The 23,524-nt window shown below is 42.5% G+C and overlaps 1 protein-coding gene across 4 annotated transcripts in view; it reads right to left on the bottom strand.

Annotated features, from left to right (window-relative positions):
- The window catches only part of SCN8A (sodium voltage-gated channel alpha subunit 8), a 369,246-nt gene that overhangs the window by 57,775 nt on the left and 287,947 nt on the right, over window positions 1–23,524 (bottom strand). For all 4 annotated transcript variants that reach the window (XM_063952263.1, XM_063952260.1, XM_063952259.1 and 1 more), the window contains 5 exons: window positions 21,858–22,096; window positions 20,737–20,910; window positions 18,306–18,662; window positions 14,117–14,569; window positions 9,364–9,481 (listed from right to left, as the gene is read on the bottom strand). In XM_063952263.1, the coding sequence (XP_063808333.1) occupies window positions 9,364–9,481; window positions 14,117–14,569; window positions 18,306–18,662; window positions 20,737–20,910; window positions 21,858–22,096 (1,341 nt within the window). The remainder of the gene's footprint in view (window positions 1–9,363; window positions 9,482–14,116; window positions 14,570–18,305; window positions 18,663–20,736; window positions 20,911–21,857; window positions 22,097–23,524) is intronic.

Raw genomic sequence — 23,524 nt, 5'->3', positions numbered from 1 at the left:
GGGCTAGTACCATTTCCTTTAACGATAGGGGAGGTACTTGAGTTAAATGGTGGGAGACCGGTGGACAGGAGGTTTAATATCTCCAGCCCTCCTAGTTTGAAGCTCCACCAATACCATGTGGATAGGTCCCTATTATGTTTCAACATCTCCAATCCCAGAAAGCCGGGAAATTGGGAAGTGTCATGGAGTAACCACACCATGACCTTTTCGCATAGAGCAGATAGAATGCCTACAGATACAGAGCTTGTACGCCACATAGCCAGTAGAGGAAAGTCTTTCAGGTATAGGTATACCTTAGGAAATAGAATTACTAGAGTTGGAGAAGTATCACCAGGATACTGTGCACATATCGTACAACCTGATACGTGTATTAAGCAGATGGAAGAATTAGGGTTAGGAGATTTCACCTGGAAGGTGTGTAATATGGTTATGTCCTTCTCCGTCCCATATGTTCTCCCCGATGATGCATATTTCATATGCGGGAGAAAGGCGTACAAGTGGCTTGCCCCAAACTCTGAAGGATTGTGTTATATTGGAAAGGTATTGCCTGAAGTAATGACTGTGTCACATGACAAAATGAAAGACATACACCGTGGTGCCCAAGATCCTTATACTCACACTCATTACGAGCACGTAGTTAAAAGACAACTGACAGAAAGGTTAGAGCATCCGGCCTCTGACCTGATCCATGAATCCACCGGGATTCAGGTTCTGGTGGCATTAGATTTCACTCGCACCGCTCGAGGAGTGATGAACTATAGATACATCTCGGCGCTCGCAAATTTGTTAGATAATATCACTGAAATGTATGATGACACGTTTAGATATACTGGAAGGGAACTTCAAGCTTATAAAACAGAACTGGTACAGCATAGAATGGTTCTTAATAACCTCACAGCAGTGACAGGCGGATATTGTGTTACATTGGCAACACAGTACGGCGTGAAGTGTTGCACGTATATCACGAATAGCACCGAGGATCCGGTCGAGGTCATAGACCAAAAGATGGACGATATTCTCCAATTGAAGTGGGAATTTCGCCGAAAACACAATCTCACTCTTGCTGCTGTAGGTAATGAGCTGACTGGTTGGGTGTCATGGTTGAACCCGCGAAATTGGTTCTCCGGTTTAGGAGACTGGGCTCAAGGAGTCATAATGGATGTTGGGAAGTTTCTCCTATGTATCTTAGGTGTTGTCATATCGATTGGATTGATATTTAGATGCGGTCAGGCTTTAATGAAGTGCAAACATCGTACAAGGGTAATGAGTTTGAGGAGTGAGGAAACTGTAATTAACCTGGATTTGATTTATGACCCAACGATAGAAACAATGATGTGATGAAAATGCGATTATACGGTCCGTTTCTTTCACCTGTTTTTCTGGCTTTTCTCCAAGATAAAAAGACCCCCTTGGACGAGGAAGTTGACGAGACGCTATACAGACAACGGACAGACCAAAGAAGAAGTTTTGACCACTTGAGATACGGACATTTGATGAACTTTGCCATGGATCCCCAGTTTCCCTAGAATTCTTAAACTTACGCTAGCCCAACATTTTTTGTAAATCTAATGGCATTGACAAAGCTTTTTGCTCACACCTAATGGGCAACACAGCGCAAAGAAGACGACTTTCAACTGATACCGAACAAAACTTCAACTGACAGATGTACATTAACCTGACATAGAATACCACTGCATTTTCCATAAGTGTTCTTTATCTTCATCTCTACAACCCTCAGGTAATAACACACATAGTCGATAGGGAATACAGGCACAGATATCAGCAACCACATACCTCCCCTATTCATGTATCATCAACTAAAATGTGCTTCCCCATTTTGTTACAACTAAAAGCCGAAATGAGCTCGGTAGAGTTTGACAGCCCATCCACAGACCCTTAATACGGGATAAGAAGGAATTCAAATGTATACTTCGCAATACCTCGAAGCTTGATTTACAACACGTACGGCACGATGATACATGACCCCCCAAACATGGACTCATACACACATGCTTCTGCTATCTCACTAGGTCATACCCTCTTCACACCTACTCCTCTCTCCTCCCTTACCCAACCATGGAAATGAATTAACCCCTGACATATATTTTTCTCCTTTTGAAATGTTTTAGAAGGTGGCAGTTATTATTGACTGCCAAAGGGTGGACTGTCAAAGTCAGAAAAATATCTCTATGCACACTGACATATTTTGCACCTCATTCAGGTCCGCGCTGCGCATGCGTGCGCTCTCCCGTGAGTGCGCATACCCGCTGTTGCGTGCACCCGCTGGTGCTCGGTATGCGTATTTACGGTAAAGTTTGTGTAGTCGTAGCGTGCGACTCAATCGTTACATATTTTCACTAATTAGGTATTTTATAGATCATGGTCCCTTTGATAGATTCTGAAAGTTTGATTAACATAGCATGTTCCTGAACAGAGAGATCCCTCTTTGCATTGTACGAAGGGTCTAACAGGGGTCATACAGTAGTGTTTGGTACCCATCGGAAGAGTATTTAAATAGCAATATTCCGGTGTTGGTTTGGAGCGGATTAATCGCTCGTGCGAATAGTTATGGACATAAGAAGTTTATGTCCATTTACTATTATTTGTTCTTACTTAATCATGCGGCGGGAAACCCAGTATCCCACCCACCTGAACAGTTGGAAACAGTCACAGCCCACCTGTATGAATCAACCTATGACCTTTTGTTATAATGCGAAGCCGAATTCCTGTGTCCAATGGACAATGAGATTGTAGGGACCATTGAATTGTATTGTGTGTGGGGCATAAATAGGCAGGCCGACGATACCCAGGTCACTCTCTTCAACGGTTCTCATTGCTGATTATCGGGAGCTGGATATCGAGGCGCATGCGATCGTTTCCCCTTGTGCGTAAGTTTTCTCCGTAATCATATTGTCTTACTGTGAGCCATCTCTCTCTCTCTCTCTCTCTATCTTTCTCTCGTATTTTCCCTTTATTGTATTGTATTATATTTCCTGTGTAGTTATCTGGTTAGTTGGTTTATGTTATATTGTAGTGTATGCTTTGTACTGTGATTCTTTTTGCAAGTATAATAGTCATAATACATTTAATAGGTTTTGGACCCTAAGCCCAGGTATCTGTGTATTTCTTATAGTGTTAAGTATTCCCTGAGCGTCGGTGACGCTCAAGCAGCTTTGTAGTTAATCAGGTTACACCAGGTTGCACTTACACTCTGTCTCTACACTAAGGTTTACTGTGTATTTCGTTGTTAAAGGTATAGATATAAAGGTTTAACGTTGTAAGCGTCTGCATCGCTGGTGATCTCCTCGTGGTCTCGAGCGTCCACTACGCTACAGCGAATCATTACGTTAGTCGACAGCCACTAGCGTGTCTGCCTGTGATCACTAGGCCGTAAGCGAACGTGACGCTTGAGCGTCTCGACTACGGTTGAGCGATCGCTACGCAACTTGCGTACCCTTACGGTACTTCTTACGTAGATAGCGTACAGTGTTCTTAGACCTCTTAAAGTGTTTTATATACGATAAATATTCAGCTTTATCATGGCATTACCACTGGACTTATATGGCAGTACCCCAGGACTTATACAGCAGTACCCCTGGACTTACACGGCAGTACCCCTGGACTTACACGGCTGCATCACTGGGCTGGACTTATATGGCAGCACCCCAGCACTTCTATGGCAGTACCCCTGGACTTATATGGCAGTACCAGTGGACTGGACATATACTGCAGTACCCCTGGACTTATACGGCAGTACCACTGGACTTATACGGCAGTACCCCTGGACTTATACGGCAGTGTCACTGGACTTATACGGCAGTGCCCCTGAACTTATATGGCTGCACCACTGGACTGGACTTATACGGCAGTACCCATGGACGTATACGGCAGTACCCCATGGCTTATAAGGAACTACCCCTGAACTTATACAGCTGCATCACTGGACTGGACTTATACGGCAGTACCCCCGGACTTATACGGCAGTACTACTGAACTTTTACAGCAGTACCCCTGAACTTATATGGCTGCACCACTGGACTGGACTTATACGGCAGTACCCCATGACTTATATGGCTGCACCACTGGACTGGACTTGTACGAGAGTACCAGTGGACTTATACGGCAGTACCCCTGGACTTATACGGCAGTACCACTGGACTTATACGGCAGCACTCTGAACTTATACGGCTGCACCACTGGACTGGACTTATACGGCAGTACCCCATGACTTATATGGCAGTACCCCTGAACTTATACGGCAGTACCCCTGGACTTATATGGCATTACCACTGGACTTATATGGCAGTACCCCAGGACTTATACAGCAGTACCCCTGGACTTACACGGCAGTACCCCTGGACTTACATGGCTGCATCACTGGGCTGGACTTATATGGCAGCACCCCAGCACTTCTATGGCAGTACCCCTGGACTTATATGGCAGTACCAGTGGACTGGACATATACTGCAGTACCCCTGGACTTATACGGCAGTACCACTGGACTTATACGGCAGTACCCCTGGACTTATACGGCAGTGTCACTGGACTTATACGGCAGTGCCCCTGAACTTGTATGGCTGCACCACTGGACTGGACTTATACGGCAGTACCCATGGACGTATACGGCAGTACCCCATGGCTTATAAGGAACTACCCCTGAACTTATACAGCTGCATCACTGGACTGGACTTATACGGCAGTACCCCCGGACTTATACGGCAGTACTACTGAACTTTTACAGCAGTACCCCTGAACTTATATGGCTGCACCACTGGACTGGACTTATACGGCAGTACCCCATGACTTATATGGCTGCACCACTGGACTGGACTAGTACGAGAGTACCAGTGGACTTATACGGCAGTACCCCTGGACTTATACGGCAGTACCACTGGACTTATACGGCAGCACTCTGAACTTATACGGCTGCACCACTGGACTGGACTTATACGGCAGTACCCCATGACTTATATGGCAGTACCCCTGAACTTATATGGCTGTACCACTGGACTGGACCTATCTGGCAGTACCCCTGGACTTATAGTAGCAAAGGACACCACCATTGGATTTATGGCAGCACAGGACACCACCACTGGACTGATGCAGCACAGGACACCACCACTACACTGGATTTATATAGCAGAACCACTGGACTTATGGCAGCACAACACAGCACCATTGCACTGGACTGGACTTATACAGCAGCATTGGACTTATGGCAGCACAGGACACCACCACTATGACTGGACTGAGGCAGCACAAGACACCACCACTGGACTGATGCAGCAAAAGACAGCACTGGAATGACACATAAGAGCAGGTCCCCACCCCACGCGCCACACCACTTTCCCGCCCAGACACTGAGGAGACACGTCCTCTCGCTACACTCTCTAGGAAGCGTGAAAATGGCAGCGATGCACAGCTCATTATATTGAATCCAAAACCGTGAGAATTTGATAGTAGGATGATGACGTTTTGTCTCGTTCTGGTTTCCGAGTCTGGCGGGAAGTACAAAGCCGGGCTCGGATCCGTGCTCGGGATGTGATGTTCGGTTCTCAGGCAACCGAACCCGCTCATCCCTACCTATTAAATGAGCGAGTTGGTGGGTCTGCGCCAAAGAGAAGGGGTGTATGAGTTCGGAATTAAGCAGCCAAGGATCAGCGGGGCCTTCAACCAAGCTCCTTAATGCATTGCGTGAAAGAGTGTTGTTGATCTGGCACTATTCTGAACTATCAAATGAAATAATTTTTCCTCCAGGCGGGAAGAAAGAATAAGAAGAGTGGGTACATAATGTATACTGGATATAAACAATAAAAAAAACAATGACTTTCTAGGTATCACACTTACCTATTTGAAACAGTGTGTAAAATCTTACACCATTGCCCGCTGACGGTTGTGCAAAAAACATAAAAAGTCTCTGGTTGTCTTATTTTTTCCTCTTCTGTTTATTTTTTTGAGCATCAGAGTGTATTCTGAGTTGCATGGATCTTTACAACTACACTGCCCCCAGAATCTGTCCACAAGACTAGTCATCATCACTATCATTGGAACTTTCTTTCAACACATGCTCGGCGTAAGAGGTATCACTGAAAACAGCATTCTCTTGGTATTTACACAAGTCCTAATCTGGCGTAACTCTGGATACACGCCCACAAAATGGTCCTCTCACTAGAGTAAATCCAGTTGCCATCCAGTAACACCTATTCACAGATGCGATAAAGGGCTGCGGCACTTGTGCAGTCTGCAAAAGATTGGTACATGCGGCCACATACGTATGGCTTACGTATGACTCAGAATGAAGCCCAGAGTATATATACTACACACAGTATGCTTCATAAAGTTCTAGTGAAGTCATTTATAAACATTACACCTTTCAGTCTAGTAGGCACAGAGATTGGATCATGGCACACTTATCTTTCTAATATTCCTCTGGGGATATGTATTATTATTACCAGTTATTTATATAGCGCACACATATTCCGCAGTGCTTTACAGAGAATATTTTGCCCATTCACATCTGTCCCTGCCCCAGTGGAACTTACAATCTATATTCCCTATCACATGTACACATAGACACATTCACGCTAGGGAAGCATACAGAAGAAATATAAGAAACTCTGCGCTTCAAAACAGGTGCTGCAAAAATAATCCTGACACCCACCCACAGAGATGTCAAGTGACAATGATACAAAAATAAACAATGAATTATGCACTCCTGGATTGGGATAATGGTAATTCTCTGAATAATGTCTCTCATAGAATCTTGTGGTAGTGGCAGTTGGGGTTCTTTTTTTTATCAGCAAAATAAACTCAGAGAAACGACAAAAAAGGACAAAGAGCACCTCTCATAGTGTACATCAGATATATATCTCTTATATCTCTTTGAGGGAGATTTGCAATAGTTATATCAAGATCAACCACAGTGTGTGAAGGTCACCAGGTGGGAATTCCAAAAGAGCCACATGAAGAATTGTGTGTTCGATATGTGAAATTTGGCTTAATGGAGGCCTAAAAAGGGTACGAAGTAAATCCCGTCTATGTATTTCACACACTTCATACCATGATTATCTGATGTACACTATGAGAGGTGTTTTTTGTCCTTTTTTGTCGTTTCTCTGAGGTTATTTTGCGGATAAAAAGAAGAACTCCAACTGCCACTACCACAAGATTCTATGAGAGACATTATTCAGAGACTTACCATTATCCCAATCCAGGAATGCATAATCCATTGTTTATTTTTGTAACATTCACGCTAGGTTTCATTTTTTTCGGGGGGGGGGGGGGGGGGGGGGGAGCCAATTAACCTACCAGTATATTTTTGGATTGTGGGAGGAAACCGGGGCACCTGGAGGAAACCCACAAAATTAGGGGGAGAATATACAAACTCCACACAGTTAGGGCCAAGGTGGGAATCGAACCCATGACCTCAGTGCTGTGAGGCAGTAATGCTAACCCTTACACTATCCGTACTGCCCACGGATTTTTGTTTTATGAACATTTTTATTTCTGCATGATGTACGTCCTTGTAAAATAATGAAAATAATGTTCATTTGAGCTCAATTATGTATTCTGTGACATTATTTCCATTATTTTAAGTGCATATATTGTTGGGCTTCTGTAGTAGAGTGCTCAGGCCTGTAATGTGATGGCATTGATTAGTCATCACTTCTTTCAGGGCATGGCAAACGTGAATCTAGAGAGATTCAAGTTGTACCTATCAGGTAGGAGGCACTGAAAATGACACAGCTGGCAAACAAATCCTGGGACACCGCAGGCATGTCAAATGATGGTCACTATCCTAGCCTCTTGCGTCATCTTCTATTAGCCTGCGCAGGGCCAGGACAATCAGCCCAATGGCCACAAGGAAACAAGAAGAAGCCACAGACATTGAACAGCATCCCAAAGAAATAAGACGGTGGAAGAATAATAGTTGGAGGAAGAAGAATAGAAAACCCTAAAGCCCTGGAGATGTGGTGATCATTTATGCAAAAGAACTTACAGCACTTAGGCCACTGCTCCTATGGTGAAGACTGTGCCTGTAGACTGCAGGGTTAGGATGTAAGCTAAAGAATGCTTAACAGTGGCCTGCAGGAGCAGAGAGCTCTCTGCAGGATTGGTCGAAGACAATGAACCCGGTAAGGCGTTCAGGCTCCTCTGTATGCCTATCTTTGATAAGTGTAGTGTGGATACCCCACTGTCACCATTGTTTAGAGTGGTTAGCTGACTGGGTCTGTGAGGGTAAGATGCTGGCTGGCCGCACCACTATAAAACTGGCTCTAGAAGAGGAACCTGAAAGTAGCATTAGCAGCTAACATTAGGCCTGCAAGAAGTGCACTGTAAGAGTGAGCATCCTACTACATTTCCTTACTATTGTTGCTAGACAGATGGAGTCGACGGTACCCTATGAACCTTAGTCAGTGAGACCGATTAATGCCTCTTTAAAGGTGGTGTCAAATTCTGACTATTTGCATGACAAGACTCACTGTTGACATTCAGACCATGCGATGGTGTATGCCACACACAGGTGCACAACCTGTATGCAGATTACGTGCCTTGTTTGTTTCTGGGAAAGCACAAGTTGATGACATGGACTCTCTTTTGGACCAATACTGAATCACAAAGCTGCCATTTATAATCTTAAATACTGCATGTAGTCTTCCTTTCTAGCTTAAATAAGTGACATTAGTAAGTAAAAAAGAGTACTGCCTTTATTTCATTCCGCCTGATCTTCCCATTTCCATCCATCCATCAGAAGAAGAAAAATGTTGCATTTCACAGTCATTACCATCTTGACAGGTGGGAACAAAGCGGGTGATTCAGATCTGATCGCTGCTGTGCGTTTTCGCACAGCGGGCGATCAAGTCATAAATGTGCATGCGTATGCACCGCAATGCGCAAACGCGTCGGACAGCAACAAAGGGCATCGCCTGTCAGCGATGGGGTGATGCGAAAAATATGATTGCATGGGTGTTCGCAAGGGGTGATTGACAGGAAGAGGCCATTTGTGGGTGGTAACTGACCGTTTACTGGGAGTGTCCAGAAAAACGCAGACGTTCCCAAGCGTTTTCAGGGAGGGTGTGTGACGTCAGCTCCGGCCCCGATCAGCCTGTTCTCATCGCACTGTAGAAGTAAGTCCTGGGCTGCACAGAGACTGCACAAAGTGTTTTTTTTGCAGCTCGGCATACACATGCGATCGCACACTTGCACAGTAAATTTACAGTGCCTCTGGGGTCGGCGACTATCTGAATGCAGGACAGCAAAGTTTGCAGCCCAGCGATCAGATCTGAATCACCCCCAAAATGTCTGTGTGTAAGTAGCCCTAAAACAAAAAAAATAACATTTAAGCTTAAAGAAACCACATACCCTCTGTAAAGCAGTTATCTGGATCTAGATATTCTTCTGGCTGTTCCACTGGAACTTCTTCTACTTCTGGTTTTATGTCAACAGTACTTCCCTCTGAGGAGCTGGTGTCATCCATTTTCTCCATGAAAATAAATAAAAAAATGAAAACTATAGTATATGAAAACATAAACCCTATAACATGTGTAAAACAAAAACCAAACAGCTTTTATCTCTAAATGTTATAACTGAATTATTGTATGGCTGCTATAAGTTATGTTTTCCATGCTATGATGGAGTTTCAATTTTTATAGAGATATTGAGGTAGCATTTGTGACATACATATTACAAAATAATAGATAGAAGCTGAGTGGTTTCTATGGGTGACTTCTCCACTGTCCACCTTTGCACTCTTTTCACCGCTTAATACATCAAGCCCAATGTTATTTACATGGGAATACAGATACAGTATGTCCACATACACCTATCCTCAAAGTGACCCAAATAGCCCTGTTTCCCGAGGCACAGACTTTGTGATGAAGGGGAACATTTACTAAGCAGTGATAAAAGCGGAGAAGTGAGCCGGTGGAGAAATGCCCATGGCAACCAATCAGCACTGACGTAACATCTATCGTTTGCATACTATAAAATGATACAGAGCTGCTGATTGGTTGATGGGGCAACTTCTCCACTGGCTCACTATTCCGCTCTTATCACTGCTTAGTAAATGTCCCCCTTAGCTGCAACATGTGTCTCACCACAGACATAATATGCACCTTAATAGCAAACCACAAGTGCCCTGATAAGTGGCGCTGGCACTGCATGTAGCTGCTGTGCACAACTGAGATGCTAACCTGTGTAAAAACGCAAAAGACTGAGATCCAATAAGAGTGAGCGGCTCCATGCTTCACGCCATATATCACTGTGCTTAATCTGCAACTTTAAGCCAATTCATTTGTGACAAAAATACTAGTCCTGAGTGACTAGAACACTGTAAGCTACTGTATGTGGCTAGGATGTGAATAAGACTTAAAATTTAGAAAAAAGTTGGATTCAGATGTGAACAAATAAGCTATCGCTGCTGCTTACATGGAAGACACTGACAGTCTGATGCCGCAATGCATCCTCCGTAGCAGACCTGTTGTGCGCATGCACAGCATACGGGTCCAGCGCATGCACAAAGTATCGACATTTTGCGTTATGCCACGCAGCTCTTTGCACTGAATAAAGCCCACGGATCGTCTAAGATGCACCACACTTCTCTTACCATATGGCGTAAAATGGATTTGTGTATCAGGTAATACAGTATCTGTATAAAGAACTGGTCACCATCTTCATTTGATAATAATGCAGTAGACCCTGGATCTTCAACCTGCGGCCCTCCAGCTGTTGTGGAACTACACATCCCAGCATGCTCTGCCTCAGTTTTAGCATGCCTTAATAGAAAAACTGTTGCAGGGCATGCTGGGATGTGTAGTTCCACAGCAGCTGGAGGGCTGCAGGTTGAAGACCCATGCAGTAGACTATAAGAAGCAACAACGTATGTCTCTTTTCAGGCTTCAGGCTTTTGCCCTAAAGCTGATCACTGGAAACAGCACGAAATTGGCAGTTTATGAGTATTCCTATATCCAAATTGCACTAGCATCTAAACGTGGCAGGGCATCTTTATATTGTGCACCTTACAGTTATTGAACTTGTGATCTTGCTTTAGTTTCACATTGCTATATATTTTTGATGTTTGTAGTGTATATGCTCTTGTTGTGTAAACATGCCTTTAGACGCATAAACAGAAGTCACAAAAATGAAAAGAGAAAAATTGAGCCCTGTGAAAAACAGCGGAAATGAAGTACAATATATCATCTGGAAGGCAGGGGAAATCACTTGTGAAATAAATTGATTCTATGTACAGTGATCAGGATTTCATTGTAAACCTGACTACCAAACCTGCTGGAGCAATTTATGAAATGCACCTCATTTTAATGCAGTTAAAGGGTCAAGATCAATCAATTATTTATATTATTAAATTACTGAGACTCCTTTGAAAGTCTCAGTAATTTGATTAAGAAATGTTGTGAAAAGAGAAAACAGAGGGATGTACAGTGTATGATATTATTACGATTTATTATAAGATAAAAACACACACTTTACCATTGCTGGAAATACACAATGACAAATCCTGACTAGCTGCTATAACCAGAAGTGCGAGTCAGACGTTTCAAAGAGTAACTTATTTTAATGTTACTGTAGGTCCCGGGACATAGATTTTAAACTGGTCCCTGTCTTCACACTCCTCCCGCAGGACACTTGCAGCGGCTGGCTGATGTATGATTCACTCCCACTCTGCTGCTGACGCGTTTCCAACCTCAGTTCTTTGTCAAGGCATCTGTGAGACTAAGGGCCTAATTCAGACCTGATTGCTATGCTGCAAATTTGCAGAAGTCTGCCATCAGATAGTCACCACCCATAGAGAGCGAAAACCTCCCCAGACAGCTGACATCTGCAAATCCATTCGCAACTCAATCACTATCAAATGATTTTTCTACTGTGTGCAGTCTGTGTGCAGCCCAGGTCTTACTCCGACCATGCGATAGAAACAGGCTGATCGGGGCCGAAGCTGACGCCACACACCCTCCCAGAAAACTCTTGGGAACGCCGGCGTTTTTCCTGACACTCCCAGAAAATGGTCAGTTACCACCCCCAAACGTCCTCTTCCTGGCAATCACCTTGCGATCAAAATTTTCTCACCATCCTGTCCCTGTTTGGCGTCGCGCCTGTGCGTTGCAGAGCATGCACAGTCATTCAATAATCGGCGACTGCAATTTAGCACAACAGCGATCAGGTCTGAATTAGGCCCTAAATCGGGTGGATATACTGAACTTATTGTGGCTCCGGTCTGCACATCTGTATCGGCTTTACATAGCCACTTCACACTCCATATAAACTTAAAATACATCAATCAGGATTTGTCATTGTTTTTATCAAGTGTATTTACAGCACTGGTAAAGTGTGCGTTTTCTCTTTTTACCTCAGAGGAGTATATTGAACCAAAAAAGATAATTATTTAGAAGAAAAAGAAAAAGTTTAAGAAAATGTCTTTATTAAAAAACATACTTAACCTCTACTGCTTGAACATGATACAAACTGAGGGTCACAGTGAATTAACTATTTCTCTGCATCAACATAATCTCCTGAAATAGCGTCATTTTTAAGTTTCTGCATTAGCCTGCATAAGTGCTATTGGAGCGCCAATTGGATATCATTTATTGCAATTTGTACAAGACTAATAATTGATCCTGGCACTTAATCAGCATTAAAACAATGTGAGGTAAATCGCAAAACTACAGATGTGTCCTCATACATCTTTGCTCTGTGCGCTACAAGTCGTGTTACACAACGCGTGAGTGCCGTGTGACTCAGTAGCGTTGAGCATCTTTATTTGCGTTTTTCCCGTTAAACTGCATATCAGATGCAAAATAATGCAAAAGGACGCACAAGCAGCTTCTGCTGATTGAAATGCTATGCGGCATGTCTATATTCTGTGTGACTGCGACTGTATTTGCATACAAAATGCTATGCTACAGTGTTTTCATGGAAAACATGAAAACATCACTTTGCATCTAAGATGCATGTTCACAGGATTAAATGCAAAAAAAGACGCTCAGCCATGGCATGGCGCGACTTCAAGGGCTACTTTGCGTAACTGCAGCAAGGATGTAAGAGTACTCATCTGTACATGATATATTGTACGATATTGCAATCCGTGACAGATCGCAACGACAATCCTGTAGTACTATATGTCCCACAAATCCACTCAATTCATCTACAGACGACGCAGTGTTGTTACATTAAGCATGTAAAGATATATTGCATCTTCGTACGGCAGATAGTGTGTACGTTGTTGCCATATATCATTACGTCACATAACCACACATTGCTGAGGTGTGTACTTAGCTTTAATAAAAATCACACCACATTGTGGTGTCTATTCATGAAGCAGTAATAAGTGTGGAGAAGTGAGCCAGTGGAGAAGTTGCCCATGGCAACCAGTCAGTGTTGAGGTAAAATTTAGAAAGTGCATTCTATAAAATTATACGTAGTAGCTGCCTGGTTGCCATGGGCAACTTCTCCACTGTCACGCTTCTCCACACTTTTCACTGCTTCATGAATAGACCTCTGTATCACATGAAGCCCTCTAGTGATTGCTTTTTGTCTGATTTTGTGTTTGAAGTAAGGCAGAATATCTGTAATACAATGTTCAAAACAACTTATCTCTGAGGTCAGATGACCAGAATGAGTATCCCCCTTGTAATGCTTGGTTGCTTAGACCAGTGTCCAATAGCTAAAAGCACATCTATACAATCCATGGACCGATCACCCGATATTGTATAGATGTGTATGCTGGTCAGCTGCAGGAGCATTGGTTTAAAATGCCCCTGCAATGGTTGGAATCCAGAGGTCGCATCTCATGTGCAGCCCACCTCCCGATCCCAGAGGAGCCGCATGACAGTCTGACCTTCACTCCCAGCTCTGCTGCCACCTCTCACAAGGGGTCACGCTCTGTTAAAAGCTCCCGATTAGCCAAGGATCTGGAATGTGTGTACCCAGTGGTAGTGTGTAATCAGGTCTTTCTATGTATTATTTACAGTATGTGTCAGCTATGTGGACGAAAAATAGCCTTAGGTACTGATGAATGAGAATCAAAAGTGGCATGTGCTTTAAAAAAAATGTGTTTTATTTTGTTTGGTCTTTAAGAACAGGTATTCACATCCGTACTTACTTCTTCATCAGATACACTGCTGATATCTTCGGTGTTGAGATTCTCAAAATCAGACTCTCCTACTGCAATGGGCACTTTGACTGTGAGATTTGGGTTATTTATGAAAGACATGTGATCCTCGTCTATGATGTATTTCTCCACACTGCTTCCAATACCACTGGTTGTGCCATTGCCATTCTTCTGATATTCCATATCTCGATTGATGTCCACCCCTGCATGATTAACTAAGCAGCTTTTTTTCTCATACATGTCATCCAAAGGTTTCTCATCAGCATTTTTCTTTTTAAAGTGCTTTTGCATAAAGTTGCGTACGATTGATTTAATCCAAGCTATCCCTTTTTTTATTCGCATGACCGATATCTGAAGGTTGTTCACTTCCCCATCATCATCTGTGGCAGCCAGATTATCTGCACTGAAAGAGCTCAGCAACAAAGCAAGAAACAGGTTCAATACCTAGGAAAAGTGATACATTGGAATTAGTAGCAGTAGAGTTAATATTCACACATTATAATGACTCATTTGCCCTCATTCAGGTGTGGCTGGAGGTACTGTTGCTGCTGCTTACATAGAAGAAGCAGCGATAGCACTAATATGGTAATGCACAGGAGGCATCAAGCCTTCCGTCCAAGAATGCAGTATTGGATCTTCAACGGCAGCATGGGACAGCTTTAGGGTTAGGGCGGAGGGCTAGCATACTTATCCGACCTCTGTTGAAATTCTAAGCATCGGTATGCCGCGGTCGGTATTCTGACCGTCAGCATCCTAAGCCAGCTGCCAAGAGTCATACCTAGAAGCCAGGAAATCTCCTTCCACTGATGGAGATACTGGCCTTGTTCCTCCTCCATAACGGCAGTGACATGGAGAAACAGAGGCTATCGCTGCCCCCCCCCCCCCCCCCGCCCCCAAATGGCATCAGACTGTCAGTCACTGAAAGCCTGATGCCATAGTGCGCCAGACATCGCAGACCAGTACTGTGCATCCGGTACATACATGCATGAACTGCTACTCCATCAACATCTGAATGAGGACCATTGTTGGTTATTTACTCACAATACACAAAAGTGCAAGAAAGCTTTATACCACGCACTAATCTAATTACTGATGGATTTCTGGTCTCACGTATTTACAATGTTAATAAATTAATCTCTTAAAATAAAGCATTTTTTAAAAGATGTAATGTCGTTGTGTAGGGAGGGTGGGGCCAACTGCACCAGGAAGTACAGTAGAGCCTGGAGCATCCTGAGGACGCTCTGAATGGCTGTACAGACTGCAGGCTGCTGTCCAGGCACCCTTTTAGCCAGACGCAAGGAACATGGGGCTGCAGCTATGCCACTCCCAGAGCCCTGTGCTTTTTGTGTACTTCTCTATTTGCAGACACATCGGGCTGGATGTCATAGAGTGCGTACATTTTTTTAAAGCAGAAAACATTTACAAGGCCTGCCTTTGAAAAAGCTGCAGGCTATATGCAGCAAAACGCGTTAGGTGTTGTCAGATTGTCAGGACGCCTATTGAATTGGAACCGAACCAGCCCCGGAATACCATCTTTGAATTACAAGAGATCCAGAGAGTTTTCAGCCTATTACCGTACTGCATGAGGAACCTATTCACCAAACAGGACATTGCAAAACCACCATCCCTCTAACGGTAAATTGCATGCACCTCTAAATGGATCCACTCTGCAAAGAAACTCTTGTTGCATTGGGCTAATAATTTTTACAGGGGCATTATTGGAACGGACTCCATTAACAAAGCTCTATTCCAGTCCTGACCAGATATAATTGGTAATATCCACCTTTTAACCACTGTGTATGAATTCATACCATTTTTATCTTTTGTTCTATGTATGCATTAATTATGTTTTTTATTAAATTGCAATCATGTACAAGGCTAAATTATGCCTTGTACACGATTGCCTCTGTAAAAAAAAGTCAGAGTTCGACTCGGGCGCTATTACATTTGTCCCCAAGAATCTATTTTATTTATTATTCATTTAGTTTATTTTAAAAACGCCTCAGATTGACTCAAATAGACCAATATTCAAAATAGTGTATTTACTAAGAATCAATTTTTAGTTCTATTAATAAATTGCTGGTGATGTAATTTCTATTTGAAGTTCTAAATGTGGTCAATTCACACTTAAAAAACACTTAAATCGACTTCATTATATAAATGCTTTCTTATTGGCCAAAACATTTCACATGTAAGACCTGCAAACACCTTGATTCAGGTGGTGATTGGAGTGAAACCAGTGTCGGACTGGGGCATGAAGGGCCCACTGGCTCAATGCTGTGGTAGGGGCCCATGCATATGGGTGTGGCCAGTATCCATTATGGGTGTGGCTAGCTAGCTACCACAGAGGCTTTATACTTCACAGGGGAGGCACTCAATTGACCGCCTGTTGGGATCCTGGCAGTCAGGATACCGACACCGGAATCCCGACACCAGCTGAAATACTGGTGGTCGGAGTCCTGACCGCCGGCTGGTTACCCCTCTTGGGTGGTGGTCGCCACCGTACCTGAAGCATGGCGAGGACAGCGAGCCCGCGACGGGACACGCTGCGCTCGCCGGGATCTCGACCGTCGGGATCTCGTACTGATCCCGTTCACAGAACTATGGTGCACTTCTACAATATATTGCTGTTGTTAACCATTAGAGAGTATATGGTCTGGGCCTCTTTATAAATATATATATATATGTATATATATATATAGGTGGGTAGGTGGGGATCCCTGCACTCTCACACAACACAGCCAGCAGCTGCGGTGCCAATCAAAGTCCAACCTTACACAAGGTGGGTCCCATAGTACAACATACTTAAGATCCAATGTGTGGAAATTATAGCACTCCAGACTAGGATATCAAAATAAATCAAAGATTGTTCACATTTAATGTCAAAGTCAATCTCACAGTTCCCAGAAGGTATCCAACGTTTCGGTCCAAACCAGGACCTTTTTCAAGGTTTAGGCAGCACAGTCAAAAGCAGTTTCCTACTTTCACCGTGACTTATGCTGAAAAGCTGAATCTTTTGACTGTGCTGCCTAAACCTTGAAAAAGGTCCTGGTGTGGACCGAAACATTGGATACCTTCTGGGAACTGTGAGATTGACTTTGACATTAAATGTGAACAATCTTTGATTTATTTTGATATCCTAGTCTGGAGAGTGCTATCATTTCCACACAGTGGAGATAAAGTATGTTATATATATATATATATAGTAAATACCGCTAATGCATTGATGATCATATGCCAGATAAACAACAGCAATAGACTCTAGAAAGTATAATGTAACATAAATATAATGTATATTTCTAGTGCACAGTCTGGAATCTGATCACTAGAGGAGGAGGTGGGCCCACAGGCAGTGGGACCCACCCCGGTTTTCCCCTGTACCCCTGTAGGCCAGTCCGACCCTGTGTGAAACCATATGGTCATGTCCCTTTTTGCAGGCATCATAATGAGGTTTCAGCCAAATGCATATGATTTAAAAGTGAAACAAACCTGTTTCAGATGTATCTATTATTTTCAGTGATATGTGGTTGATTTTGAGTCAATGGTTTTCGACTGTTAGTAAACAAGTTTATTGAATAGAAGTCTATTTAAAAGTACCGATGGTTTGAGCGATGGTCTATTTAAGTCTATGGTTTGTTTAAAGTCGATTTTCAGTTGATTTTCAGTCCATCTTGCCTTTAGTGAATATGATTTTCAAAATGGAGAGAAAATAGACTGCAAATTATCTAAAAATCAAAATAGACTCTTAGTAAATTTACTCCCCGATGCAGTTCTGTGGGGCAGGAGTTCTTAATCATTATTATACAAACACTATTACATCAGAGGGAATAACTGTATATCATCTGCCGTCAAATTCTATGTTTCTATATAGAACCTCCTTTCCATGAAGTTATGGTGTGATTCATGAACAGAAAATAGCACAGGTCACATAGTCAGAGTCTTTGCTACACCCTGCGCATGCACTATAGTTCCACCTACATATATAGAAATAAGGTCGTTGGCCCTATATTAACACAGTGGAGGCACTTTTTGGAGAATTGACCTGATAATCATGAGAACGCAGGTTATATACTTAAATATACTTATAACCAGGAACTAGTGATATCACTGAGGCATGAGGCTGCCTCCAATGTGTGCACAATGGAATAAATAAATGAGTACATTAAACAAATATACTAACCACTAAGTTACCAATGACCATCACCATCAAGAAGACAACCAGACACATTGCCTGTCCTGCGACCTCCATGCAGTCCCACATGGTTTCAATCCATTCTCCACACAACACTCGAAAAACAATAAGGAAGGAATGAAAAAAATCATGCATGTGCCAACGTGGTAGCACGCAGTCTGGGTTTATTTTGCAGACACAGTCTTTGTAATTCTTCCCAAATAACTGCATTCCCACCACAGCAAAGATGAAAACAATGATGGCGAGCACCACAGTCAGATTACCCAAGGCACCAACAGAGTTCCCGATGATTTTAATCAGCATGTTTAGTGTAGGCCAGGACTTGGCTAGCTTGAAGACTCTCAGCTGTTGGTAAAACACAAAATTCACTTTTAATTAATGATGAATATGCATGCTACAATATATGGCAAAACTATATAATTATTAATGGTTATATTTTAGCTCACATTGGGCCTGATTCATGTTTGTAAGGAAGCGGCTGTGCGATTCTGTATCTTTAGAATTCTAAAGCAGCAGGAGGCATCTGTAGGAGATAGACACTTCCTGTTGGCATCAGCGAGGATCCGAGTGCTGCATCTGAGGACCCGCAACCATCATTTTTGTACGTAAACTATTCAGTTTACGCACAAATATAAATCAGGCCCAATGTACTTCTCAAGATTTTACAATTGAGAAATATGGGCAATAAGATTTCATGGACCAAAAAAAAAATAATAATCTCTAAGCATCTATCCCTTTCAGATGTCCTTCTTCTTCCTAATGCTGATATGTTTGATAAATCATACAATTTATGACTGCACTATCTATCTCCCATTTGACAAGATGTTTTGCATACAATAATTATTTTTTTTCCTTTAGCTGTTTTTAAAAGATCCTATTATAGAATTTTTTTTCTGTTAATGATTTACAAATCATATTACCAAAAGGGGAGTATTGAAATATGAGTGGACATCCCACTAAGCAGTGGTGGAACCATGCATTACCTGGTCCTATAGCAAAATTTGGGTAACGGCATGGTGATGCCACTGTGGTCTCCATATGCTCTGGTCAGATGAGGATCTCTGCTCTTGCTCTTTTGAGAGCAGAGTGGATGCCTACTGCGGGGATCTAGGGCATCAAGTGGGGAACAGGTGCTGGGACATAGAGAGCAACCCCGCCTCCCTTACTTCTGTGCACCCCCTGTACTAATGATAGTAACACCACTGTCACTAAGGAGCTTCTGGAAACTTTTTAATAAGCCAGCTACATGAGCCTTATTTTTCATAGACTAAAGCAATGAAGGGCTATTTGATGCAAGAGCCGCATGTGTGGCCAACTAAACTTCAAAAGGGTCACACGTTTCCCTTGATTTCAATAAGCTAAAACATTATATTTGACATCATGTGCTCTAAACCACCCTTCAAAACTTAGTCATCAAAAAACATTCCCCACAATGTCTATTACCCAGAACATTATTTACCTATAAACAGCCCTTGTCACTCCCAGTCACCCCTCATATTCTTCATGTTACCTAGACTCCACATAGAGCATCTTCTCAAACCATCCATTCACCCCTCATTAGGAGTACCAATTACCAACCAATATATATCTAAGGACTAGTATGGCTAAAACATAATTATCCTACTTTAATTACATAATCAGGAAACTAAAACCGCTCAACCACACGGAGGATGTAGGAAGACCATGTCATAATGCCTACACCTCCATCTTTTTTCGTTCCCATGTGTGCTGTATGCAGATGTGGTCACATGATATGGAAGTCAGTAACTCTGGGCGTAGTTAATTACATTTCAGCCTTATTCTCTGCATTATGACCTGCAGAAAAGCACAATGGCATAAAGAAAGAAGAAGCTGGTGCATGGGTGGACTGTCTGTTAATCATTACTGGACTTAGGAACTGACATGCCTGAGGAACCTCTAAATCAAGATTATATTTAATTGTTTCAATCATTATAGTTAATTGGTTCGGTAATTATTATACATGTTCCCATTTAACAAAATGTGGACTCTTGGCGAACCCGAAGACTGGAGAGGAGAATAATAACATAACCTAAACCACTAGAGGGCACAATTTGTTCTTGGGTGAAACAGATTTTCTAAAACTCTAGGGTGGTATTCTATTAGTCACGTTAAAAAACAGACCATAACAATGTAATTTTAACCCGGTGGTCATTATCGGGCTATCCAAATATAGTCTGGTTCTTTCGGCCGAAAACAAATGGAATCCGGGATAAATTACCGGACCCATGTATTATTGCGGCTCTAACGGCTGGTTATTGCTTCATAATACCCCGATAAGTGCCAGGAATTGGGGCTAATTGGATAGCCCCCTGCGAATCCATTAGCCAAGGAAAATCACTGCAGCTAACTGGATACCACCCTAGGAGTGATGTGAAAAGTGAACATTAGTGTGATATACCAATCGAAAAGAACGCAGCACTGAAAGTCCTTCCACATCCTGAAGACCCAACTCCATTAAACTGAGAGACACTATAAAGCTGTCAAAAATGTTCCAGCCTTCCTGAAAGTAATAGTATGGATCCATTGCTACAAGTTTTAAAAACATCTCTGCTGTAAAAATGCCAGTAAAAACCTGTAAGACAAAGAAATACATATTGCGTATTACATGGTTAGAAAATGTGCAATTCAATACTTCAATAGCATAACAAAATCGTTTGCATACATTTTAGGCATACTAATTTCAAAATCATAATTGACATTTTATTTTGGAGTTTAATAAGCAGAAACCTCAAATTGTGTGTGAGGTATGAACCTAGCAAGATCTGGTAACCTAAACTGGCATCAGAGACCAAAGAACAAGGTATTGTAATCATCTGTAGTCAGCCAGGTTCCAAACCCATATAGGTACTGGAGATTTATCAAAGCTTCTGAAGGGGGAAAGAAGTTACCCATAGAAACCAATCAGCTTTTAGCTATTGTATCATTTATCAAGTTCACTCAATAATGTCATAGCTGGATGCTGAACAGTTGCTGTGGGTAACTTCTCTACTTGTCTTCTTCAGAAGGTTTGAAACATCTCCCCTACAGTACCAACATGAAGTTTTTTACTGTTTTTTGTGTCGTTTTCTCTAAAATGATGGGGAACCCAAATTAGTGCACCGTGTCCCCACGCTATGCTTTGGGCAAGGTGCCTTGCTCCGGTACCACTTCACTCGGCACAGATTACCGTTCCAATCGTAGTCCACGTTAAGTATGAAAAAAATCCCAAAAATTAAAAGAAACATTTTTTAAAAAAAACTTACGTCGACCCTTTGACATGTCGACCTAATGCCCATGTCGACCTAATGTATGTCGACTTAATGGCATTGTCGACATTCAGTGGTCGAACTAATGAGTGTCGACCTAAGTTGTGTCGACCTAACTACCGTAACCCCTGGGGACATGTAAGATAGCAAGATCATTTGGAATTCACTTGACAAAACGAGGAAGGTGTCAAACCATTCTGTAACTAGTCTATTTAGCATTTTTACTATGCATATTAAAAAATATATATATTTATAGTATAAGTAACAGTCTTACCAGATTTCCCACAATTAATATGCTTTCAAATTCTTCTGTCATTGGGTAGTGTTCCATAGCCATGAATAAAGTATTGAGGACAATGCAAATGGTTATGGCCAAGTCCACAAAGGGATCCATTACAATCAGGTTTACTATTTTCTTGAATTTTACCCACATAGGACAACACGTCCATATCAAATATGTGTCGGCAAACTTGTACCACCACGGTGGACACTTCTTCTGAGATTCTTCCAGTTCTACAGAAAAGACCAAAATCAAATAAAAAGACAATAAAACTCAATTGCAACAGACCAGAGATAAAATTAAGAGAGGAGGAGGACAGTGTGCAGTTCTAACCGGGCCCCCACCTCTCTCTCTTACTGGCAACCAGGCAGCGTGGTCAATGTCACTCTGAGGGATGGTGCCAGGTGCTAGCAGACTCTACAGCAGTGCTAGAGTCACCTGTGCAAAACTGCGGAAAATGTCCGGCACGCCATTTTCCCAGTGATTTGGCAGTGTTGCCGTAGTGAAAGTTGGCCCCCGGAGAGGGGAGTACTGAAGAAATGGGTGCAGCGTGTGCAGTGTGGGCCCCCATGCACCAGGGGGGCACATTTGCACCGCATATATTGCACTCATTATAAATAAACCACTGGCTCCACCAAGTTTTGTTGGATTTTAACTACTATGCTCTCAAAACACAATATTCGCCTAAGCTGGGAAGGCTATATTACCAATTAGCACATACTGTAAACTAAAGACTCTTAAACCTTACAAGACTGATCATATTTGGCTGTGTTGAAGGCTCTTATAGGCTAGTAGGGTATAAATGGTAGCAGGCACTTTGTACAGATGTGTCCATTTACATCTAGGCTCACTGCATGTTAAACAGCCCTTCTACTCACGCCATGCCGTGGCATGACTCGGTAGCGCCGAGTGTCTTTATGTATGACTTTTTCCATTAAAATGCATCTTATTCATAAAACGATATGCGGCACGCCTTTATTCTGTGAGCAACTCTGGCTGTATCTGCATTCGTTACCTTGAAAACACTGTAAAGTACATTTTGTATGCAATTACAGATGCACATAGAATAGAGGCATGCCGCATATAATTTTAATCAGCAACATCTGCTTGTGCGTCCTATTTACATAACGATGCGAATAAGATTTTTTTAGCGGCAAAAAAAAGACATCCGACACTAGCAAGAGTTGTACGGGACCTGTCAGCTCACTCATGCCAAGCATCTCCCGTTGCGTCGTGTATTGAGGCAAAATGTATGAGGATACATCTGTAGTTAGCAGCCAATGAAATGATAGTGTTTTATTCCCACTGACCAATCCTTGCCTTAACAGTTGAAAATGGTTTAAACACTGTCTAAAAGGCAAAGGGAAGCCTTCTGCTCTATCACAGGTGTTTAATTATTTACCAGTGGTCATCCATTTTGCAACAGCTTGTTTAATATGAGATAATCAGATCTCCACTTCTTCATCAGGAAAAATGAACAAGGTGTAATTATGTTTTTTCAGACAATTCTTTAATTAAAGTAAAAATCAACATTAAATTTATTCATGGACTTCCGATTGCAGCCCCAGCATGTGAATCACATCTTAGAGCAGCTCCGCTACCACCGGCTTCATATCTATTTCTTGGCTGATCCCTGGCTTCCATTTCACCACCGGGACCTA

The sequence above is a fragment of the Pseudophryne corroboree genome, chromosome 2 (genome assembly GCF_028390025.1).
Source record: "Pseudophryne corroboree isolate aPseCor3 chromosome 2, aPseCor3.hap2, whole genome shotgun sequence".
NCBI lineage: Eukaryota > Metazoa > Chordata > Amphibia > Anura > Myobatrachidae > Pseudophryne > Pseudophryne corroboree.
Note: the sequence above shows the minus strand (reverse complement) of the source record. Positions and strands in the feature narration are given on the sequence as shown.